The sequence below is a fragment of the Phyllobates terribilis genome, unplaced genomic scaffold (genome assembly GCF_046119375.1).
Source record: "Phyllobates terribilis strain yellow unplaced genomic scaffold, ASM4611937v1 Scaffold_1__5_contigs__length_1240528914, whole genome shotgun sequence".
NCBI classification, from domain to species: domain Eukaryota; kingdom Metazoa; phylum Chordata; class Amphibia; order Anura; family Dendrobatidae; genus Phyllobates; species Phyllobates terribilis.
In genome coordinates this window covers 875,730,289-875,755,539 of record NW_027362761.1, presented here as the reverse complement: position 1 = coordinate 875,755,539, position 25,251 = coordinate 875,730,289, and the positions used below count along the sequence as shown (strand labels likewise).

The window sequence follows — 25,251 nt, the reverse complement described above, 5'->3', positions numbered from 1 at the left end:
AGGGTGACGTCCAGCAGCTTACATGTGGCTCTCCAGAAGCGTGAGGTGAACTGAACCCCACGATCCGACACGATGTGGAGGGGCAGGCCATGGAGACGGAAGATGTGGCGGATAAAGTCTTTAGCCAGCTCGGGTGCAGACGGGAGGCCCGGCAGGGGAATGAAGTTAGCCATCTTGGAAAAGCGGTCAGCGACCACCCAAATAACCGTACAACCGGCAGAGACAGGGAGTCCGTAATAAAGTCCATAGCTATATGCTGCCACGGGGCAGCAGGTACTGGAAGAGGAAGGAGGCGACCGGCTGGCAGATGTCTCGGAACCTTGTTGCGGGCGCAGGACACACAGGCTGAAACAAAGTCTATTACGTCCTTGTATTGGGTAGGCCACCAGTAATGCCGGGTAATAAGCTGGAGGGTCTTTTTCTGACCGGCGTGGCCAGCTAGCTTAGACGAGTGACCCCAGTGTAGGATCTTCTTTCGATCAGGTACTGTTACAAATGTCTTACCGGGAGGGAGACGATTTAGATTCACGGGAGCCACCTGCATTACTCTGGCGGGATCAATGATGTGCTTAGGCTCCTCCTCTAGATTAGACACCAGGAAGGATCGGGACAAGGCGTCAGCTTTGATGTTTTTGTCTGCCGGGCGAAAATGAAGAACGAAATCAAAGCGGGCAAAAAACAAGGACCACCGGGCTTGGCGCGGGTTAAGTCTCTGGGCGCTCTGGAGGTAAGCCAAGTTCTTGTGGTCCGTGTAAATAATTACCGGGTGAAGAGCCCCCTCGAGCAGGTAACGCCACTCCTCCAGTGCCAGCTTAATGGCCAATAACTCTCGGTCTCCTATAGAATAATTGCGCTCAGAAGGGGAGAAGAGTTTGGAGAAGAAGCCGCAAGTTACCATTCTTCCGGAAGATGACTTTTGGGTAAGTACCGCTCCGGCTCCAGAGGAGGAGGCGTCCACTTCCAGGAAGAATTGTTTGTTGCCGTCCAGACGATGCAGCACCGGGGCAGAAGAGAAAGCCTGTTTTAAGGAAAGAAAGGCTTCCTCTGCTTCGGGCGGCCATTCTCTGGGATTAGTGCCCTTACGGGTGAGCGCAGAGATTGGGGCAGTTCGGGAAGAGAAGTGCGGTATGAAGAGGCGGTAGTAGTTGGCGAAGCCCAGGAACCGCTAAATAGCCTTCAACCCCTCTGGTCGGGGCCACTTCTGGATGGCAGACAGTTTCTCAGGATCCATTCGTAGGCCGGTCTGAGAGATTATGTAGCCCAGAAACGGAAGCGAGGTCTGCTCAAAGAGGCACTTCTCATATTTAGCATAGAGGTTGTTCTGCCTGAGCCTGAGCAGGACCTGACGAACGTCCCTCCGGTGAGTGAGAAGATCCGGAGAGAAGACCAAGATGTCGTCCAGGTACACTACCACGCAGGAGTAGAGAAGGTCGCGGAAGATGTCATTGACCAACTCTTGAAAGACGGCGGGAGCATTACAGAGACCGAAGGGCATTACCAGATATTCATAGTGGCCGTCCCGGGTGTTGAATGCCGTCTTCCATTCATCCCCCTGACGGATACGGACCAGGTTATACGCCCCACGGAGGTCCAGCTTGGTGAAGATTCTAGCCCCCCTCAGACGGTCAAATAATTCCGGAATGAGCGGAAGGGGGTATTTATTCTTCACCGTGATCTGGTTAAGGCCTCTATAGTCTATACAGGGACGGAGTGAGCCGTCCTTCTTTTTGACGAAGAAGAAGCCTGCTCCCGCCGGGGAGGTCGATTTCCGGATAAATCCCCGGGCCAGATTCTCCTCAATATATTCAGACATGGACCGGGTCTGAGCAGCGGACAAAGGGTAAATACGCCCACGGGGAGGAGTTGCGCCGGGCATCAGGTCGATTGGGCAGTCGTATGGTCTATGAGGGGGTAATGTCTCTGCCTCCTTTTTATTAAAGACGTCCGCATAAGAACAATAGGGAACCGGAAGACCAGGTAGATTGGCTGGGGTAGGAGAAGGACGGACAGGATGGACGGGAACTAAACAAGTCTTATGGCAGTCCTGTCCCCAGCGAAGGACTTCTCCGGTCTGCCAATCAAGCACGGGTGCATGTTTCTGAAGCCAAGGTAGGCCTAGCAAGAGGGCGTGAGAGAGTCCAGGCAGAACATGAAAGAAGATGCTCTCTGAGTGCAGCATTCCCACCTGCAGGGTTATGGATTCGGTGATGAGTTGGATGGGATGTGGTAAGAGGCCCCCATCCACGGCAGCGACAGACAAGGGTACAGCTAGAGGTTTGGTGGGAATGCGGTATTTCTCTACCAGGGACTGAGAAATGAGATTTCCGGCAGCTCCAGAGTCAAGTTGGGCTAGTTCAAAATAACGGTTCTCCCCGCAGATGATAGAGACCGACAGCAACAGAGATGGAGAGGGTTTACTCTTTTCTAGGACGACCTCTCTGAGCGATCCTAGACACAGGCGTTTCCCGACCTCTCGGGCAGGAACGGATCCGGTGCTCCTTACTGCCACAGTAGAAGCAGCTCCCCTCGGCTCGGCGTAACTCTTGACGGGTCTTGACCATCTTGGTCTGGTCGACCTGCATAGGCTCGGGTGAGTGCGCCTGGGGAGTAACGGGAGAAGTGACGGGTTTCTGGAAGGTAGGGGCTAGACGTGGAAACCTCCTCTCACGGGTGACCTCTTTGGCGCGCTCCTGGAACCGGATGTCTATCCGGGTGGCAAGAGTTATTAAGTCGTCGAGAGTGGTAGGAATGTCCCGACCGGCGAGTTCATCTTTAATACGGCCGGACAGACCCTCCCAAAAGACAGACACCAGGGCGTCGTTATCCCAGGCCAGCTCCGAAGCAAGGGTACGGCATATTGGCCCACGGTGAGATTTCCTTGACGGAGGCGTAGCAGAGATGATGCGGATGAGGTCTTCCGTCCTGGTTCGTCGAAGACTTTCCGGAAAGCCGTGAGAAAGGCTGGCAGGTTGGACACCAGGGGGTCTCCTCTCTCCCATAGAGGATTTAGCCAAGCCAGTGCCTCTCCCGTGAGATGGGACATGATGAAGGCTACTTTGGCTCGGTCGGTGGAAAACTGGTGTGCCAACAGTTCGAAGTGCAGAGTGCACTGGTTAATGAAGCCCCGTGCCTGGCTGGGATCTCCGCCAAAACGAGGAGGAGCGGAGAGGCGGGGACTGGGAAGAGATGCCATGGTGTTGATGGGCTGCGGCTTTGCCGGGGTAGTAAGTGTACGTGTGGAGGCAGCTCCCGAAGAGGTAGACAATGTGCCCACGCGGGAGTTAACACTACGCAGATGACTCAGGATGGACTCCTGTTGGGACCTCTGACGGGAAAGTTCATGACACAAGTCCGAGAGCGAGGGAGCTTGGGTGCCACCCAGTTCCATGGCCCGAGCAAACTGTAACGGGTCTGGGAGGTGGAACATCTGAGCAACGATACAAAGGGGCAGTCCTTGTAAGGAAGCGGGTGGCTCCCAGGGTAGGTGGGCAGGTAGTCACGGCAAGTGACGGGGACAGTCTCTGGGTAGAAGGGCAGGAGGTCACGGCAAGTGACGGGGACAGTCTCTGGGTAGAAGGGCAGGAGGTCACGGCAAGTGACGGGGACAGTCTCTGGGTAGAAGGGCAGGAGGTCACGGCAAGTGACGGGAACAGTCTCTTGACAGGCGGGTGGTCACGGCAAGTGACGGCTAAGCCTCCAGATAGGCTAGCAGGCGGGTAGCAGGTGGACGCTCCCAGGTGAGCGGGCAAGAGTCTCTCGACAGGCAGGTGGTCACAGCACGTGACGGCAGAGCCTCCAGGTAGGCTACCAGGCAGGTAGCAGGTGGACGCTCCCAGGTGAGCGGGCAAGAGTCTCTGGACAGGCAGGTGGTCACAGCACATGACGGCAGAGCCTCCAGGTAGGCTAGCAGGCAGGTAGCAGATGAGCGCTCCCAGGTGAGCGGGCAATCAGATCAATAGACAGACTGGCAGGGCTGGTAGGCAGACTGTCGGACCGCAGGAATGCAAGTAGATAGACAAGTAACAGGCAGGTATCAAGCAGGATTCTGGCAGGTAACTGGCAGGTAACTGGCAGGTATCTTGTAACGGGACCTGAGGGCTGAAGCAGAGTGATAGGCTATGCAACAACATTGCTCGGGCACCTCCATTTTGGAGGAGGTGCCTTATATATGGTGAGGTCCTCCGGCCATTGGCCGGGGACTCCTTAGGACGGCGCGCGCGGCCCCTTTAAGAGAGGGGGAGCGCGCGCGCGCCCTAAGCACAGTGGCCGGGAAGCAGCGCGCGCTGCCAGCAGAGCGGGAGGAAGACGCCGGGCATGGAGCGGAGAGGTGAGGGGAACAGCGTCCCAGCCTAGCAGGAGGCAGGGACGCCGACGCTACAATTTTGCTTTATGTTTGGGATCATTGTCTTGTTGGAAGATAAATCTCCGTCACAGTCTCAAGTCTTTTGCAGACTCCAACAGGTTTTCTTCCAGAATGGTCCTGTATTTGGCTCCATCCATCTTCCCATCAATTGTAACCATCTTCCCTGTCCCTGCTGAAGAAAAGCAGGTCAAAACCAAGATGCTGCCACCACCATATTTGACAGTGGGGATGGTGTTTTGAGGGTGATGAGCTGTGTTGCTTTTACATCAAACATATCTTTTTGCATTGTGGCCAAAAAGTTCGATTTTGGTTTCATCTGACCAGAGCACCTTATTCCACATGTTTGCTGTGTCTCCCAGGTGGCTTGTGGCAAACTTCAAACGAGACTTTTTATGGATATCTTTGAGAAATGGCTTTCTTCTTGCCACTCTTCCATAAAGGCCAGAATTGTGCAGTGTACGACTGATTGTTGTCCTATGGACAGACTCTCCCACCTCAGCTGTATATCTCTGCAGTTTATCCAGAGTGATCATGGGCCTTTTGGCTGCATCTCTGATCAGTCTTCTCCTTGTTCGAGATGAAAGTTTAGAGGAACGGCCGGGTCTTGGTAGATTTGCAGTGGTCTGATACTCCTTCCATTACAATATGATCGCTTACACAGTGCTCCTTGAGATGTTTAAAACTTGGGAAATCTTTTTGTATCCAAATCCAGCTTTAAACTTCGCCACAACAGTATCTCGGACCTGCCTGGTGTGTTCCTTGGTCTTCATGATGCTCTCTGCACTTGAAACAGAACCCTGAGACTATCACACAGCAGGTGCATTTATACGGAGGCTTGATTACACACAGGTGGATTCTATTTATCATTACAAGTCATTTAGGACAACATTGGATCATTCAGAGATCCTCACTGAACTTCTGGAGTGAGTTTGCTGCACTGAAAGTAAAGGGGCCGAATAACATTGCACGTCCCAGTTTTCAGTTTTTAATTTATTAAAAAAAGTTTAAAATATCCAATAAATTTCGTTCCACTTCACGATTGTGTCCCACTTGTTGTTGATTCTTCCCAAAAAAATTTGAATTTTATATTGTTATGTTTGAAGCCAGAAATGGGGCAAAAGGTAGAAAAGTTCAAGGGGGCCAAATACTATCACAATGCACTGTATATGTATATATATATATATATTTATGTACAGCATATATATGTATATATTGTATATCCACATATACACACACATAAATGAACTAATGTGCAAAGGTTTTAGACAGGTGCGGAAACAATGCTGCAAAGTAAGAATGCTTTAAAAAAATAGAAGTATTGATAGTTGATTTTTATCAATTAACAAAATGCCAGAAACAAAAGAGAAATCTAAATCCAATCAATAGTTGGTGTGACCACTCTTTGCCTTCAAAACAACATTAATTCTTCTAGGTATACTGTACTTGCACAAAGTCAGGGATTCTGTAGGGCTATAGTGTGGTGTATGAGTAACCAATTATACCAAACAAAGTGATAATGATCATCATTTTCATATGTTCAAAAACATTGCAAGAATTCAACCTTTATTTAGCTTTGACTGCAAAAACTCTGACTGTTCTAATTCATTCTCGTCTGGACTACTGTAACTCTCTCATAATCGGTCTCCCAATGACTGAACGCTCCCTTCTTCAATTTACTCTGAATGCAGCAGCCAGGGCTCTATTTCTGTCCAGCTGCTACAAAGATGCCTCCATCTTGTGCCAGGTATTCCACTGGTTACCCATCCACTTCAGAGTACAATATAAACTTATCACTTTCACCCACAAAGCTCTCCACAGTTCTGCACTGCCCTACATCTTCTCCCTCTTCTATGTCTACCACCCTACGTGTGCTCTTAGTTTTACTAATGACCTAAGGTTAACATCCACTATAATCCGAACCTCTCATCCCCGTCTCCACTTCTTCTCTCGTACTGCACCAGTTCTCTGGAATGCACTACCACATTTCTTTAGACTGGTCAACCAGTTTACCTCAATAATTTAACTATTCCCTGTTCTCCCTTTCTAACCTTACGAATTTACCAGCATTCAATGCTGGCTTAATTTTTGCTTACGTTGGTCATTTACATTTATTTACTTACTCTGGTAGACATGACAAATACTATACAGAAATCTGCCGCAGATTTGTTCACCCCAAATCCAAGGCTGTATTTATAGCCAATGCTGTCCACTGAGGCACTGAGCCTGAATACACCCATCAAATGTCGTCATGATTTTGAATAATCATAAATTGATACATGTAAATGCCGATCATACTGGTATTTAAACATGGGGTCGCCACCCCATGCACAATCGGGTCTTTTGTAGCTTGCTCATTTTAATGTACTTATGTGATACTTGCAATACAGTTTAGCCAATTGAAGATACTAACTCTCAATTTTCAGCACTCAGATTCGGCAGACTTTTCACTTTGCGTCTGGGGTGTGAGGACATCATTGGGCCTAGCAGAGGAGCAGCAGCTGACTCACTTATTTCAAAATCTAACATGAGAGTTGTCCATGTTGATTCTGTTAAGAGGAAGTATTTCCTATTGTATCTTCCGTTAGCATTTCCTATTGTACCTTCCTTTTTTGAGTTATATCACTGCAAGTTGGGTCTCGCATACTTTTATTTTCTTTATAGCAACAACAGACAATGTGAGGTTCAGATTATGGTAGTCACAGTGGACTAATTAAGTAGACATTAGAGAAGATTCCCATGTGAAGAATATACCTGCAACAAATGTTTTATTTATCCATATTGTTTAAGCATTTAATGTAGTCCATTGCACATCCAAAGAGATTTTTAAAGAAATGAGGTTATTAATGGTTGTCTGTGGAATTTTCTGCCATGCTTATTGCACTTGGGCAAGCAAATCATCAAGATCCACTGGTGGCATCTCCCTTTGCAATTGCCAACCAATGATTTCCCACATGTGCTTGCAAGGAAATAAGTCCAGAGATGCTGCAGGCATTGGTAGCACGTTTAAGCCACATAGGCTGCTCACATTAGCACAAGCAGCATGCCACCTGGCATGTTGAAAAACGGCTTTTGGGACACTTTGGTGCTGCAGTTTCATTGTTGAGGAATGTAATACAATCACAGATTCAGACAAAATAAATATGTAGGGGTTCTCTTCTGTACACACTCGCTATTCAAAAACCTTATTTGTACATATAAGTTGCTGCAAAGAATGACTGTAGGTCTGCTGACATCTTTATAATACATAGATGCCCAAGGATTTCAATGGGTGCAGTGCAGCACTCCATATGATTTAGTAAGTTATTTCACTGGTGAAAACCATTGATCACAGGAGCACAAAATCACTGCACTCTGTTTTCAGAGAATGGAAAAGTGGTGTCCAAAGATAATCATCCTTTAAAACACAAAAAACATAATTTTATAAGAGTCATCCCTTTATTATATTTACAATGGTATTGTTAAATGGTGCAGACTAATCTGTATTAGAATTTGGTGGGTATAAAATACCCGCACTTTATGTAGGAAGGACACCAAACACAAACATTGGTAATACACTTTTGTTACATAAGGGATTTCTTGTTGTTATGTGGAGACTTGCGGAGGGTCCGAGACTGCAGTCTAGACACTCATCCCCAACACCCACCAGCGAGAACTTTATAGAAAAACTTAGTGTAATTTTGAAGTGTGGGAAGACTCAAAGGAAACCCACGCAAACACGGGGAGAACATACAAACTCTATGCATATCGTCTTTGCTCAGATCCAGACATAGAAACCCAGTGATGAAAAGCAACAAAGTTAACCACTGACAGCCACCTGTTTTTTTTTTTGTTCTTTTAACTTTTATGCTTGAAATGTTGCTATATTGTTTGGGTGCTATTTTGCCTTTTAACCTGATGGAATGAATAAAAAATGAAGTTTCAACCTATGCCCGATGCCTTGAACTCTAGGACATTGTTTCCTCGGCTGGATGGAAAGTCAAGGAGAGCTTGTACAGAGCTCTAATTTTTAGCACATGGGACTATTACAAAAATACTTAGTAGACAATGGAGCATATTTATCAAGATATTTGCTCCAAATTTGCACCAAGAAACTGACTTTCGTAATATTTATAATTTCATTTAGACAATTTCTGTACCATATCCAACAAGGAACACTGAAAAAAAGCATGGCCTCGCCACAGGGGGGCTTAGTCTAATATGTAACACTTTTTGACAAAAAATGTACCACCTTTTTGGCTCAACATTGTCCAAACCCGCCAATACCAATGGGATCGGCTGACAGTCTAATGTGAATGGCAGCTCCCAACAGATGATTGTAGGGGGGAGTAAAGAATCTGGCATTTCCGATTTTGGACTGCTGATCCTTTTGTTCTCTGGAGACAAACACAGCTAGAGAAGTCTGCCAGTAAATACCTCATAGAGAACACAGAAGCGCTTAGCCAAGCAAGCACTCCTATGTAAGGGAGAACCAGGCAAGATAGCTGAGCCATTGTTCGGCCAACAGCTATTTAAATTGTATGTAGCAGCATTTCGGCTGTTATTTCTTTGTGCCTTGCTTGATAAAGGCCATGTGGCTGAAACATTGCTATATTGTTTGGATACTATTTTTGTCCTTTAATGATGGAATGAATGAAAGGTAAAGTTTTATCGTATCGCCAGTGCCTTGGACATGACATTGTCAGCCAACTAGAAAAACAGGTGTTTAATGTAAAACAAAAATCTGCATAGATAACGAAATGTAAATCCCTTTTTAACTAATTAGTCTTCCACACAATAACAGAGCCCTTGTAGTGAAAACAAAGCATTTTAGGGCTTTCACTGAGATCAATGGATCATGCTGTGTAGGGTTTTCAGTGTGAAACAATATTGCAAAAGAGACAACACCGGGTTTAATGTTCCTATTCACATTAGACTAAAGTCATACAAACCTGCCAATATCCGCAAATTTGGCCAACACTTATGTATACGGGGACCTCTGGACTCTCCACTGACAAGTGATGTCAGTAAGAGAAGGATCCAGCCTGTTGGATCTCTGGTGGCCAATCCTTTTGTTCTCCAGAAGGTAAGTGGAGGTCCGGCAGTGACTCCCACATAGAGAACACATGCCTTTGGCCAAACATTTGTGTGCATTGGGCAATCAGGAGAGACAAATATTGGTTGAATGATCATTTGGCGACAGCTTTCTAATGTGTATGGGTTCCTTTAGCACTCAGCTCTACTTAAACAGTGGAGAAGTCACAAGCTCACATCATTAAAGTATTTGTCCCACTTATAACATCAGTTTTCAAGAGGACATATTCTATATGATTAGTATGTTAGGGCACCTTTGATATGATCCACATGATTGTAAAGAATTATTAGGGCCTTGCTCACTAGGATGACCATGGTGAGGAGTTATACAGAACAGTGGATGAGCATGTCTTGTTTTATTGTTGGCCATACACATGGGTAAGTGTGACAGCTAAGTGCTTATTCAGCTATCATTTTCTACCACCTATCCTATTTTTCAGTTTGTCACTGCTGTTTCTGAAGTTAAACCACAGACAAACTTTGGCTCCTGTTCTAACTTTGTTTTTACTGACTTATTGCCATCTACATATCAAATGACTTGTTAAACTTACTGGGATATCCCATAATTCATTTAAAGACTAAATACTATTGATAAGTTAAAGAAAACATTTATTCCCTTCTGGTAAAAAATAATTATTAGTGGTATATAAGATACGCTCAGGAGGTATGTCCGACGGTGGCTGCTGTCAGGATGGGTGCAGAGACATCTGTCCAACATAGAAACCCATTGTAACACGTACCGCATGGTGTATGTTTCTTTGCAGTAGCCCTCTGTAAAGTAAAGAACAGTCTGCTGCACCCTCCTATACAGTTAAATAAACAGTATGCGGCTGCATACCTGCCAAACAGAGGCCAGAAGAACACACTTTCACCCTCCGTATGGTGAATGGTCACCTATGGCAACATTACAATAAAAAAACGGGAGTATGGATGTAATACTTCTTCAGCAGAAACATACATAAAAAAAAAATCGGGGGTGACTCTGAAACGCGTTGACAATAAATCTACATTTTACCTTACTATTGGATTGTCGTGACTGCAGAGAGCGCAGAATTACTTCTATACTCCCACTTTTTTATTCTGACAATTTTATGGAAGCTGCAGCATCTGGATCACAGGCTTTTTAGGTGTTGTGTCTCATACAACCCTATAAGGTGAGCAGTTCTACTCTATTATTACCCTATCGCCTGGATAAGACCCTATTGCGCTTTTGCATCTTTTTCTAGTTTATGGCAACGTTACAGTATACATCGAGAAAAGCTCCCTATATATACTGTAGGCTAAGCATACAAACGCAATGGGTACCTAGCCGAAGTGAGTTTAAAGGCTGCGTGCCCATTAAGCGTTTTTCAAGCGTTTTTGCCTCGGAGTTTCCGCAGTGAAAATGCTTAAAAAATGCTTGGTAATACGTGCCCCATGGTACCCAATGATACTCCGCATGTGCTGTGCACATGCTGCGGAGATTTCCACTGCGGATTATCATTGCTGAAAAATCCGCAGCATTTCCATTAATTTTGCGGAAACGCGGCGTAATCGCCGCCATTGACTTGCATTGAATTGCATAATATTCGCATGAGTAAATGACGTCATGGAAGGTCCTTTTACACCATCGCGAGCCGCCCAAGATACCGGAAGCACCGGAGAAGGAGACCGGGGGCCATCGGAAGGTGAGTATAATGTTTTTTTTTATTTTTTACCATTTTTATTCTTTTCTAACTATTAACTTGGTCACACTATATAAATCAATGACAGTTACATGGATTTATATTGTGTGACCAAGTTGTTAGGTACTTTTCCAATTGATGCTAAAATCGCTTGGAAAAGCGCTTGATAACCCGCATGCGGAAATGCATGCAAAAACACTTGACAAACGCTTCTACCTGGCAGGAAAAATGCATGTACAATCCGCATGCGTTTTTCCTGCAACGGAGATGCAGAAAAAATCCGGAGCATTTCTGCTTCATGGGCACTTAGCCAAAGGCTAATAATAAAATGTCCATGTTGGTTTATTACTTCATAAACCCGGCAAAAGGAAAACAAACAACCTTTAGTGCAGGCAAAACAAAGTAAAGAGTCCTTTAAGCAATGTCTCTTGTTAGCCAGTCTTGTGGTCACACAGGCTGGGTAGCATCCAGTACACTGGCTCAGTCTGGAGACAACAACACACAGGAGGCCTTCTCCCTCCAAACACACAGACCATATGCCAAACAACGGTCTCCATTTTATATCTTAACCACAACCAGAGGTGAGGTATGTGGGTAGCAAGACTTGCCCATCTCTAAAACTACCCATAACCTGGCCCCAGGCACACCAAACAGTCCTCTTAGTGCTTATGTGCACTAGAGCAACACTCCGAGTTACATCACAGAGGACAGCCATCTCTGTGATACCTCCCATCAACTATGTGTCCATTAGCATCCTTACACTGTGCATTGACATCTCTTTTCATTAACAGTTTATGGTAGGGCAATGTTCAGGTCTGTTTACACTGCATGATGAACATGCATGACAATTGGTGGTTGTTTAATAGCCTGTGCAGACCTGGCTTTAGATGCGCACTGAGCAATCTGTGATATGTCGGTCAGTGCATATCGGTTGCCAAAATTCTTGGCAGCGCGAGTCCTGTTTACACAGGATGATGGGCTGCTGAGAGCTATGATCTTTTGTACAGCACAAAATATAATTTCACCCGACAAACAAGTGTTTTATTCATTAATCGAGTGGTCATTCCCGATGATTGTGCATTGTATATGGACTTTTAGGCTGATAAAGGCTAGGTACACATTGCGTAGGTTGCCATTGTTCTCGACAGAGCAAACCCTGCTCACACAGGATGATGCACTGCTGAGAACGATGATCTTTTTTGCAGCATAATAAAAGATCATTTCACCCTACAAACAGATGTTTTGCAAACGAGCATTCTTAGAAACACTCCCTTTAGTTTAAAGTCCTGATTCCTGTTAGTTTTTGCCTACCCTGTAAATTAAAGCTTGTTGTATAATGGAATTAGAACCATTTAGGCTATTGTACAATCATTATAATTTTATACAGATGTTAGATATGAAGCATCAGTTTGTCTACTCAGCATTTATCATGTGCAACTTCAGTCCACTCAGCAACTAAAACAATAAGGTATACACCCCCACATTCATTGCCATCTATTAAAAATATTGATTTATGGCCTCAGTATTGTATGTTTAGTTCCTTATTTATAGATACGAGCCTTATATGGAATTTCTTTACGTTTGGAAGATGATGTGGATGAACAACAGTTGTTTGAAGATAAATTCAGAAGAATTTATAGACATACACGCCCTTCTCGTGCTTCGCTTTATACATCTTGAACTGTCTTACAATGAACTGCTGGTAAGTTGGATTGTGGTGAAAGCGTACGTCTGACTAAGCAGAAATTTGGATTGTGTTTATTGAGCGCTAAACTAAACTAACTTCCAGTCCATATAAAAAACTAGTATGTGCCAAAAATGTTTTAGCATGAAATGTACAATGAAGTCATTTTCAGTTAAAAAGCGAATTATAACTATTCTCACAAATGGTTATTTCTGATAAATTGTCTTTTATCTAAAGCCAGCCATAAGTGTCAGTGTTACACCACACCCAGCAATTGTCTAATCTTTGGAGCAATGATCATGTCATTTGGAAAATCCCTATTTGGAACAACTTTAGTAATCAGAATCACTTTACTGTTCCCTACACATCTCAGGTGCCCCATAGACAATAGATAGCCGGTGGTCACGGGATGGTTTAGCTGATTGTTCTGCCAGCAGTTATCTCTCACGATGCTTCCATACACGGGAGCGCTAGCTCTTCTTCTATGTTGTTTATGAGAGAGGCACTGCCAGACCTTTCTGGCAATGGTTTATCTCGGCAAGAATAAAAGATCTGCAGTCCGAGATTGGACATGCTGGATCATTATTTTCACTGCCATCATCTGTTGCGGGAGACTTGGGAGACCTTTACATGTTAGATTGTCAACCGAAGCCACCGATATCAACAGGTTCGGCCAACGTTAGCCTAATGTGTATGGGTGCCTTCATTCTTGGGCCATTATGACAATTACACTGTTGGTTCCTACTATAAAAATTTATGGCATATCAAGAAGGCTGATGTACACAAACGGTCCGATACATCAAAACCGGCGTTGTTCATGCTAGTCTTAATGAGAAGATGTGCAGGAGTCAGATGCATACTCCTCTTCTTGAATCTGGAGTGTTCGATGAGTGGTTTGCACCTCTGTTGCACCTCGCCACTAATCCTACTCCAGTCCCTGATGAAGTAAGATCTGTAGAGTACCGAATGCTGCCATTCATCATGAATTTGATTAGCTGAGGTTGCCACTCCCTGTACCTCCCCAATTCCACACATTTTATTAGTGCTGGGCAAAAACGGTGTGAGAATGCCAAAAGTTACATAATTTTAGTGCAGCCGCCAGTTGCACCAAAATGATGCGACTTTTCAAAGCTTTTTACGCCAGAATACTAGTGTAAAAGCTTTGATAAATTGGGCCCAATATGATTTGGTGATAATTGACATCAAACAATTGATAATAATTGCTTCCATTGTTACTAAAACTAATCTTAAACAGTATTAATGGAATGGGACATTTAAAAGTATTAGGGTCCCATCCCATCTAAAAAGAGGTTGCCTGTCATTGACAGATGGGCATACATAACAGGAAATCTACTCAGGCTACATTCACACCACCAACGTAGTTCTGGCCATATTCTATATATTCTTCAATGTGCCTTGGAAGGTGTGGCTACCTCCAAGGCCTTTCGCTCTATTCACCTATCTTTCCTAGGCTGTTTTTAATTAGAGTTAGGTATAGACGGCTTTTTCCTCAGTTCATTTCGGGTCTAATCACAGGGAGTGGTGAGTCTTTGGCTGTGTGCCCACTATGCGTTTTTTAAACATTTCTGCAGCAGCAATTCCACTGCAGAAACGCTTAAAAAACGCTTGGTAGAAGGTCTGCCATGTTCCCGAATGATAATCCGCATGTGCTGTGCACATGCTGCGGAAATTTCCGCTGCGGATTATCATTGCGGAAAAATCCGCAGCACTACCAATTATTTTGCAGAAGCGCGGCGTTTTCGCCGCCATTGACTTGCATTGAATTGCATGACATCCGCATCACTGCATCTGCAGATGCGGATACCATGCATTTCAATGTGCGGATGGTACCCGGGTTTGGAGAAGAGGAGACTCTCCTCCGGACCCGGGTACCATAGTACCTGTAAAAAAAATAATAAAATAAAAAATATACATTATACCTACTTTCTGATGGCCCCTGGTGTCCTTAGCGATGCGTCCTGGCTTGCCGGCAGCTCGCGATGGTCTAAAAAGGACCTGCCATGACGTAATTTAGTCATGTGACGGGTCATGCGAATACTGACGTCGGCGGTCGCGTGATCCGTCACATGACTAAATGACGTCATGGCAGGTCCTTTTAGTCCACTGTGAGCTGCCGGCAAGCCAAGACGCATCGGATAAGGACACCGGGGGCCATCAGAAGGTAAGTATAATATATATTTTTTATTTTTTACCATTCTTTTACGGTCACACTATATAAATCCATGCCGGTTGCATGGATTTATATAGGGTGACCAAGTTGCCAGCACTTTCCAAGTGATGCTAAAATCGCTTGGAAAGTGCTTGACAACCCGCATGCAGAAATGCAAGTGAAGAACGCTTGACAAACGCTTCTACCTGGCGGGAAAAACGCATGTACAATCCGCATGCGTTTTTTCTGCCAGGGAGATACAGAAACGCTCAGGAAAAATCCGGAGCATTTCTGCATCGTGGGCACATAGCCTTTCAGCATTAGTGTCCTTTTTAAACAGAGGTCGTCTTGTCGTTAGCAGATGGGCTCACACACAATGATCAAAATGTGTGCAAAAACCCTCAAGTTTTGTTTCAATAGTGATATTTATATATATACCGTAATGTTTGCAGAGTGCACTTGCAAAGTTATTGTATATATATATATATATATATATATATGACTGCACCTACATGTTTGTTTAACCCCTTGATGCTCCATGACATATCATTACGTCATGGAGGGGCGTGGGTGTATGAGCAGGCTCAGGAACTGAGCCCACTCTACACAAGGTAGGTGCCAGCTGTGTTTCACAACCAGCATCTGCCTTATCAGCAGTGAGCTCCAACTGTTGCTGATAACCCCTTAAAAATGCTGCTGTCAATCACTGACAGTGGTATTTAAGCAGCACGATCCTGCCCTGGAATCTGTTCTGGGCACCCATCGCCCCCTCCAACACGATTGTAGGGTGCTGATATGGTGCAATAGCAGTTAGGGGCTTCCTGAGCCTTGCTGTTATGTTTGTACCTTTATTCATTCCAGGGCATCATAGGAGACCATTATTCGTACTAGAACTGCTGTACATACCTCAATACTGTGGTATTGCAGTATATGATACAAGCAATCAAACCCTAAGAAGACAAAAAGTTTTTAAAAAAAGTAAAAAAATAAATTATATATATATATATATATATATATATATATATATATAAATAAATAAATAAAAAAACAGCAACAAAAATAAAAACTATATATATTTGGTATTGCTGTTTCCTCTTATTAAAATATAAAATTGTTTAACCTGTATGCGAAATGTTGTAAAGAAAAAAAAACTAAAACGCCCAATTACCATTTTTTGGTCACTACTCCACCCACAGATAGATGCAATCAAAATGCATTCTATGTAGTCTATACCCCAAAATGTTACCAATAAAATGTACTGCATGGCATGCAAAAAGCAAGGCCTCACATAGCTCCACTGATGGGAAAATGACGCCACAAACCAATTTTTTCTTTTACAGAGTTCAGAATTTTTTTAGCTACTGATATCGTAAAAATCAATGCATGTTTGGTATCACTGTAATCTCACTAACCAGGGGAGTCATGTTGCCAGGTAATTTTTACTACACAATAAACGCCATAAATACTAAATAAAAAAATGATGTTGGAAAAAACGAAACTGCAAAAACAAAAATTGCATGCCTCTCTAAGGGGTTAATACTATAGGTAGTGATTCCTATATTCTATATATCCTGCATTCAAGTTTCTGTCTTCAGGCAAGTCAATTTGGAGGTGACTTTATCAGTTGTCAGCACTGATGTTAAATGCTATAATCAATGGTATAAAGCAGGGCTGCACTACCTGCGGCCATATGTGGCCCGTGATGCCATTCTGTGTAGCCAAAGCTATCTCGGGCTCTGTGTTCAGTAAATTATGGTGACGGCTGCGCTCATTGTATAGTCATTTTGACTTTTTTTTTCTGGAATTTTAAATAGGGGACCATTCTTGCCTACAATAGTGGAAGTTACAAAAATAGACCCCCACGTATTAGATATATACCTAGGATCAGAATACCCCTTAAAATTTTATGTGACCATTGGGAGTGGTAAAATCACAACATTCGGCACTTTGACCAAAAAAGTTTGTGCTCCTCTGGTATATAATAAATGTGAGCATGCCATCATGAGATCGTAAAACTGCATTGCATTCATAACACCTGGATCTTCTGCTGCCTATACAATGAGATAAGCTATCTGCATGATTAGCAGAAGAGCTAATGTGCCCCAGGAAAGTCAGCTGAGTTTAACTAGCCAAACTGGCTATCTTATGTGTGTGAAGGTCTGGCAGAAGCTGTGTTACCGCTGTCATTGAGGGCACATGCACATCTGGAGCTTGTGTCTATGTAGTGGCTTGGAGGCATAGCTGTCAGCGGACGAGTCTGCGTCTGCCACTAAGAGCTGTTGCTCTAAGTCAAGTCATCCCATGACCTCTTTTCTAATAAGTTTAAGACCTCTTAATAAAGTACAACTCCCAAAACTATTGGCTAATGAATGATCTGAAAAGTGGTAGCTGCGGGTCTCATGATATATTTCCGTACTGCAGGGAGGAATGAGAATTTTTCCTATATTCCTGCTTGAAATGTTTAGACTATTGCCATTTTTGTCACGATGTCCTGTATTTACTCGTGTGGAATGAACTTCTTTAATATGGATAAAGTATTATTGTTTTAAAGGGAATCTGCCACCCAGTTTTTGTACCTTATTTGACAGCATATACCCTGATTCCAGCAATGCATCACTTATTGAGCTGCCTGCTGCAGTTTTGGTAAAATCACAGTTTTATCTGCTGCAGATCTAGCAGTTCTTTGAATGACGAGCTCTGAATAACCCTGCCACTCCACTGATTGACAGGTTACTGTGTACACTGTGCATTAGAAAAAAAGTGGTGTAGGAAAAAGCAGGTATGACAACTTATAACATTTTAAAATATTTCTTTATTCGTTATCCATTAAGAAGTTTCTGAGCTATCAGAAACTTACATGTGAATTAATATTTTGATTATTTGATTTTGCCCTTGCACCACTTGTGGGTCCGTGAAGCTGTGTATAAGGTTAGCTGAACACACATTTATTTTTCAAGTGAAAGGTGGGTGGAAACACAACACTGGCATTATTGTTGGCTATTGCTGTTAAAAGCAGTTAATATAAAATTTGCCTTGAACTACATTTGATCGCCAATAACTACAACAGCTGTAATGAAGGTCAATTGTATAAGAGGTTTTTATCTGATCTTTTGCTTCATTTACAGTGTACAGTAGGAGCCTTTTACACAGTTGACGATATATCGATAGTCACTCATTCACTTCCATTTACCTGTAACAATAATAAGGACAACATCTGCAAGGAGTTTGTATGTTCTCCCCGTGTTGGGTTTCCTCCGGGTTCTCCGGTTTCCTCCCACACTCCAAAGACATACTGATAGGGAATCTAGATTGTGAGCCCCGATGGGGACAGCGACGATAATGTATGTAAAGCGCTGCGGAATATGTTAGCGCTATATAAAAATAAAGATTATTATTATTATAATCTTTTTACTAGAATAAAACAAAAGAAAACCTACAAACATTTTGTCGTCTGATTGTTGGGCAGGTTTACACAGAGCAAAAACATTAGTACAAGCTAGGGGATTATTGTCTATGTAAAATGCCCTTTAGTATCACAACTGATTGCTTAGAAAACTGTGATTCATATTGGTCGGTGTAAACAGGCGCTTACTACTGTTTTTAGAAATAGTTTACAAATGAGTTCAGACAGGAACAAACATAAATAGACATGAGAAATATAATGTCTATATAAAGTAACATATTAGTGCACAACCGAACCAAAAACTCAGTACAGTGAGAACAGCTATATATCATGTGGCAGAATCAAGAGGTTCTAGCATTCAACATGCTTATCTTAGGTAATGACAGGGGTGAATATATCATTGGTGCAATGTGCGCAATTGATTACCAACCAGTTGATCCTTACAACAAGTCAAGGAACAACTGGAAGGTCCCCATATGCATTAGATGGTCGGGGATTCTGTGAAAAATTGTTCGGGGGCCATTGGTGGATTTTAAATCAACCTTAAAAGAGGAGGGAATAAGAGATTGTGTGGATATGCAATGAATTCCTAGCTGTCAATCTGTTCTATAATAATCATAAGGGTTCCAAGGGCTAACACACTAAGACAACCATCTGCCTAACATCAACTGTTATCCAGGACCTTTTTTTTTACAATGTGCTTAAGAACTGCTTGTTGTGCCCGGCGCTGATCTCTGCCGGCACTGAGCGATCACAGAGTGCTCTTGCCAGCGATTCAGTTGCTTCCCCTGACATCAAGTCGACACAGCAGCGGCTTTTCTTTCACTTTGCTCTGTTGACGGGGCATTACTGCCGACATCATGCTGATGGACAGCCAGCTCCCGGCTGCTTAAAGGGGTATTTCCATCTCCAAGATCCTATCCCAATATTTAGTAGGTGTAATGATAATAATATTAGCAAATACCTTCAATTAGAAATGTAGTATAGTTTTTCTGATTCGCTATGTCTCTTTCATCATGTGCAGGCATCACAGGACCTTAGGTATCCATGGTTACGTCCACTGATAAAGTCACAGTTAGTTAGCTAGCTGCTAGTGGTCATAACCATGGATACCTAAGGTCCTGCGATGCCTGCACATGAGGAAAGAGACATAGCGAATCAAAAATACTATACTACATTTCTAATTGTAGGTATTTGCTAATATTAATATTATTACACCTACTACATATTGGGATAGGATCTTGGAGATGGGAATTCCCCTTTAACTACGGAAAGTCAGCTGTCAATCAACATGACGTTGCAAGTCATGCCTCGTTGACAGAGCAGCCCGGAAGAGGATGAGCTGGTCTATTGATGTGGAGCAGCTGAATCACCAGTGCCAGGTAGGCAGGCAGGTGCCTCTGTTAGCAACTACAGCACCTGCCTGTTAGTTTTTAGGCCCATAGTAAAAAAAAAGTCCTGGAAAACCTCTTTAAGTGATGTACCACTTAAAGGGATTGTCCGGTCAAAAGTGATGTCTGCAGTCACTCTTGACTACATACTTATGAATCCCTCATAAGCACTGTGCGCTGCGGGGAGTCACCAGTATGAGACACGGTAATGGAGGCTTTGTATGTGTTATACAGACCCCCGGCCAGTGGACGTGGCCTTGCTCTCCATACACTTGTACTGAGCGAGGCTGCACCTTCTAGTTGGCCGCACCCACTGGCCGTCCACGCCACTAGATGGGCCGTGGCCTTGCTCCATACAAGTGAATGGAGAGGTAGTGATGGCCGACACTATAACAGCGTTCAAAAAAGGGCTGGATGATTTCCTCGATACACATAACATTGTGGCTACAGTTAAATTAGTCAAAATATTACACCTATAGTAGTACATTTAGTACGGTAATAGTAATTACATAACTAGTATCATAATTAGGTTTGATTCAGGGTTCTAGGACTGATCGTCTTTTCTCGGGGTCAAGAAGGAATTTTTCCCCGTGATGCAAATTGGCTGAAGGTGTCCTGGGGTTTTTGCTTTCTTCTAGATCAACAGATTTAGGCATAGGGATTTTAGTAATACCATTATTAGAATCACAAGAGTAATACAGAATATAAAACTAATTAAAAAATTATGAACGGGTTCATTTTTAATCGTAATAGTACAGCAATAATAAAAATGGTAATAATACATTTGTGAGGCCTAGTCCCAGTAAGTTAGTGTGTTAGTGTAGTGTTAGTGTAGGGAGTACAATTGGGGGAGAAAGGTTGAACTGGATGAACCTAGGTCTTTATTCAACCTACGTTACTATGTTACTATGAGAGAGGCGGCGCTGAATGGCCGGGAGTATGTATAACGTATACATAGCCTCCGGTCCCAGGTCTCATACCGGTGAATCCCACGCAGCGCACAGTGCTGGGGGGATTTATAAGTCTGCAGTCACACAGAGTGACTGCGGATTTATCACTTTTGACCGGACAACCCTATTAAGAGCTCAGGGTCACTCGCTGAGGAGTTTAGGACTCTCTAAAGTAGACACTATTTCAAATATTTTATGACTAAGAGAATTAATAGCAGATACAAGCCTACATACTGTACTATATACATGGGCCGATCTCCACCAATTGGGTCTAACATTGTAGTATGAGCGATGATTTTTGTGCCTTTACACATCAGGAATTCTTCTACTAGTGGATAATAAAAAGTACATAAATAAAATGGTGAAAATCATAGTAAAGTAAATAAATAATAATGTAAGCGCTCTGTTTAGCTGTTTAGGGAGGTTTTCTCTAAAAAAAAGAAATCTACAGACAGCCACACAAATAAATGACTTAAATAGAAAAGTCGACCTCATACAAGGCAGTAAACGGGCCCTCTGTTCTTCTATAGGTTTGATAAACTAATGGCACGTTGTCATAAACTTCTGCTATTAGAATACTCTTTTAAGGCTTCTCACAAGAATGTTATGTTTGAGTACTGCGATTAATATATTACCTTATGGGGGAGACATTCAATGCAACATGCAACTATCTCGGAGATTCCAGCATTGGTGGATTCTTCTATTATCCCATGGTCAACTACAGGGAATAGAAGACACGGGAAGCACATTATTCGTCTCTGATGTTGCAATGACATTCCGATATTACTTCTTCTTGTACAGTGTATCCCTTATATATGTGGGCAGGGAGCCTGGAGAGAATCCAGAAGCGAGAGGGTTAATACAAAGGCATGTTTGTATACTATCCCTGCTTCCTTTGCCATGCCTTACTGTAAACAAACCAAGGAGTCATGTTACAGCCATGACCATAAAAGCTACACACACCAATGTCCTGAGCAGAAGGGCAAGCTGATGTGTGCAATATGTCAGGCTACAGAATATAAACTTATGAAGTGCATTAAGAATCTGTATTTTAGACTCTATTCACATCTCGCTTTATTTACCCATCAGAGATATATGTCGGAAGGATTCCTTCACTGATGGAAGCCTCTGATGTATGCCACTGTCTACACAAACACAGGCATGTATTGGCTATTGACTCCCATTGGAAAAAAAAAATCGATTGCTACATGATACCACAGATATATTTTGGAACAGACGGCAGACTATGCCTTCCAGAACTGGGAATAAAAGTTATGCCATCAGTTGACATACATTGGGTGCAAGGGAACCCGTGGATTTGTGCGAGCTAGGAGCCAAACATGAAGTCAATAAGTTTGTAGAGAGCAATATTCTACTACATTTACAGACTGATTGCCACTTGAAGTTAAATGGGTTGTCTGGCCTTAGGCTACACTCTATGTGACTGCAGACTTGTGAATCCTCACATCTCACACTGCGTGCTGTGAGGATTCTCCTGTACCGATGCCAAGAATGGGGGCGCGTGACCCCAAGTATGCGATTTGCATATATCCAGTCACATGCCAATTAGACATGCGCGGCCTTGCTCAATGCAAGTGTATTGAGCAAGGCTGGACACGTCAAGTTGCAATGTGGTCAGGAGTATGCAAATCACATACTTGCGGTCACGTGACCTTCCGGTGCCGTCACCGGAGAATCCTCATAGCGTACAAACTACTTTTTGATATGTGCAAACAACATCTTTTTCAGGGAGGTTCCGCCTGGAAGCTCAAACGTTCATTTGAATGTTTAATCGCAGTGTACACTACTTTGATCTGTATTCCGGATGAGACCCATTATGGGTTACCATCCATATATCATAAGTTTCTGATGGATCCATTAAAATTTTTAAAGTGAAGGTGTCAGGATGGATAATGATATTAAGCCGCAGATATAGGGTTAATCTGCAGGTTAATAGTATTAGGAAGGTGCCCGGCCACTACTAAAAGTGTGGTACCCAGGTGAAAATTATCTTTATTTTTCCCGGGAGCCGCCGGCTTTCAGTCATGCAGATGTGCTGACCCAGCTACAGTCACCTCTTACTATACTATGAGTGGTGGGTGTAAGCAGTTAGACCTCCATCTGGCTCTGCAATGCATCAGTGTAAAGATGACTGTCAGTCGTAGTAACGGGGATTGCCTACACCCACCACTGAATGCTGCATGACTGAAAGCCGGCGGCTCCCAGAAGAAATAATAAAGTTAATTTTCTCCCGGGTACTGCACATTAAATAAATCTTCCTAAGGCTATTAACCTGCAGATTAACCCTATATCTGCGGGATAATACTATTATCCGATGGGCAGGTTCCTTTTGAGATAGGAAACTGTATTTGACCTTTTATTATTTATTAAATTGTTCTTGTACAAATCAGTCATACGGATGACAATACAGATGAAAAATCATCAGTTTTTTTCTAGATGAAAAACGGATGATTTTGCATACACTTGTTTAGACACGGCCTTTGGGACATAACCAAAGAGTGAAACGTGATTCAAATCTGCAGCATTTAAGCAATAAAACCCACTGTATTTTTTTCTGCTTTGAATTTTCTGCTGCAGAAATTCAGTAGTGGATAATTCCCCTTCCAAAAAACACATTCATCCTACTCTAACCATAAGACTAGGGTCAGACGGCAGTAGATCCTCTCATCCAAGAGAATCGGACCGATTATGTAAATTAAACTCTGATCAGAGTTTGAGCCGAGTGTCAGCATAGTGTGATCTGATTTTCTCCGATGAGAAAACCGGAGCACACTGTGAGGAGAAGATGGAGAACACAATTCCTCCATCTTCTCCATTGTGTCAGCAGGTGAAAATTGGACTGAACTCAGATGTCATCCGACTGAAGTCCGATGAGTTCCACGCACTCTTTGACTTATCGAATCAAACTCAAACATTCTACAATTTTTGAGCTAGTCAGATCTTTGCAGATTAGTAGCGTGAAAACCGTGCCTTATTCATCCCCCTTACAGGATGTCAAAGTATTTGGAGTAACTAGAATGACAATGACAATTCATAGGTAGGTGAATGGTAGAAATGGCAGTTTAATATAAGGCCTTAGAGGCGCGTCCTTCTCAGTATACACACTTTACATTCCACACTAGGGCCCTGGTGCTTTGTTTATAGCAGTGTGACCTAGTAGTCTTAAACAAGCACAGGGGCTGTCAGAAAATGAGGACCTCCAGCCCTCCTACTCCCCTCCTTTCTGTCCTCACACCCTGCTTGATAAGCGAGCAGGCCATAATTCATTTCCAGGTCTGCCATCCTTCATTAGTGATTTAATGGGAATGCCAAGGAGCATTGACATTCATCTACATGTTCTTTACATCAATCCCTCATCTCTGGTATACACTGCACAGGCACAACCTCTAGAAGCGAATAATAATAAAATGACAACAATACGTTGCATGAAAGCAAAGCATTTAGTGGGAATAAAGTGTATGGAAGGCGACTATTCAGCTGCACAGAGAGCTGCCGGCGCCCATTCCAGCAGTGGCGGCCATCCAGTCCAGAGCTTTACTACTGCGGCTGCTTACTGGCTGCTGATGTCACTGGTGTAACACCCAGATTTCTTTCACCTCCCCTCCTCCCTCCTCAGCATTGCAGAAACAAGACAACTGATGGGATCTTTTCTTACAACCTTTATACACTGGCACAAACACCAGTACAGTGCAAGGCTTTTCACAGACTGCAAATAGGTTACATTGAAAGAAAAGACAAGTTATCAAATGTTCCCCCTCATTGCAAAACCATTGAAAATAAATCAAAAATCCATAAGTGCCCAAGGGTGAAAAAAAATTCTAATTACATGTTATATTTGACATCACAATTGCATTTGAAAGGTTCAGTATACAACTTTAATACATGCGATGAAGCCTTGTAATCATAACTACATGAATATGTTTCTACTATATGAAGTATTTTGTATTAGGTTGTGGGATTAATAAGCACAATAATGTATTGGTGCTAAAAATATTGCATAGAAGCAATTATTCCCCATCATTGTGGCTGGTCACACATGAAGATTGTTGTAAGCCGGCAATGTGCGGCTGGCAATATGCAAACTGTATAAAAACTGAATGGGAATAAAAAAAATTCTAAATAGTAATAAAGTAAACATAAGAATGAAAAAATTCCTAAATACCCTCAAATAGCAAATCATACTCGTTTTGTCATTATAGAATTAAAATGGCCATAGTCTTGATACACTAACAGAAACCTATCCTAGAATGTTATGGCTCTGTGCACACAGTGCGTTTTTGATGCGTTTTTTCCACGTGGAATTGGCCCCAAAAACGCATTGGAATCCTTATCCCAGCATTGTCTATGAGAATTCTGAAGATTTGTGCACATGAGCAGGAATTTTCCTGACAGGATTTCATGTGCGTTTAAATCTTCAGCATATCAATTCTTGTGCGTTTTTGCCAGCGTTTTTCCTATTGAATGCATTGGCAAAAACGCATGGCGAAATCACAAGCAAAAAACGCACAAAAAACGCACAAAAAATTAGCAGAATT

General features: G+C 43.1%; 1 protein-coding gene across 4 annotated transcripts in view; it reads right to left on the bottom strand.

Moving 5' to 3' along the window:
* TET2 (tet methylcytosine dioxygenase 2) overlaps positions 1-25,251 on the bottom strand; it is a 99,165-nt gene that overhangs the window by 48,349 nt on the left and 25,565 nt on the right. The window contains exons 2-3 of one of the 4 annotated variants that reach the window (XM_073639445.1): positions 21,331-21,413; positions 18,142-18,322 (exon numbers count right to left, since the gene is read on the bottom strand). The exons of 2 other annotated variants lie outside the window; for them this stretch is intronic. In XM_073639445.1, coding sequence (XP_073495546.1) covers positions 18,142-18,165 — 24 coding nt within the window. In that variant the 5' untranslated portion in view covers positions 18,166-18,322; positions 21,331-21,413. The remainder of the gene's footprint in view (positions 1-18,141; positions 18,323-21,330; positions 21,414-25,251) is intronic. One more of the 4 variants, XM_073639463.1, reaches the window with a different exon arrangement.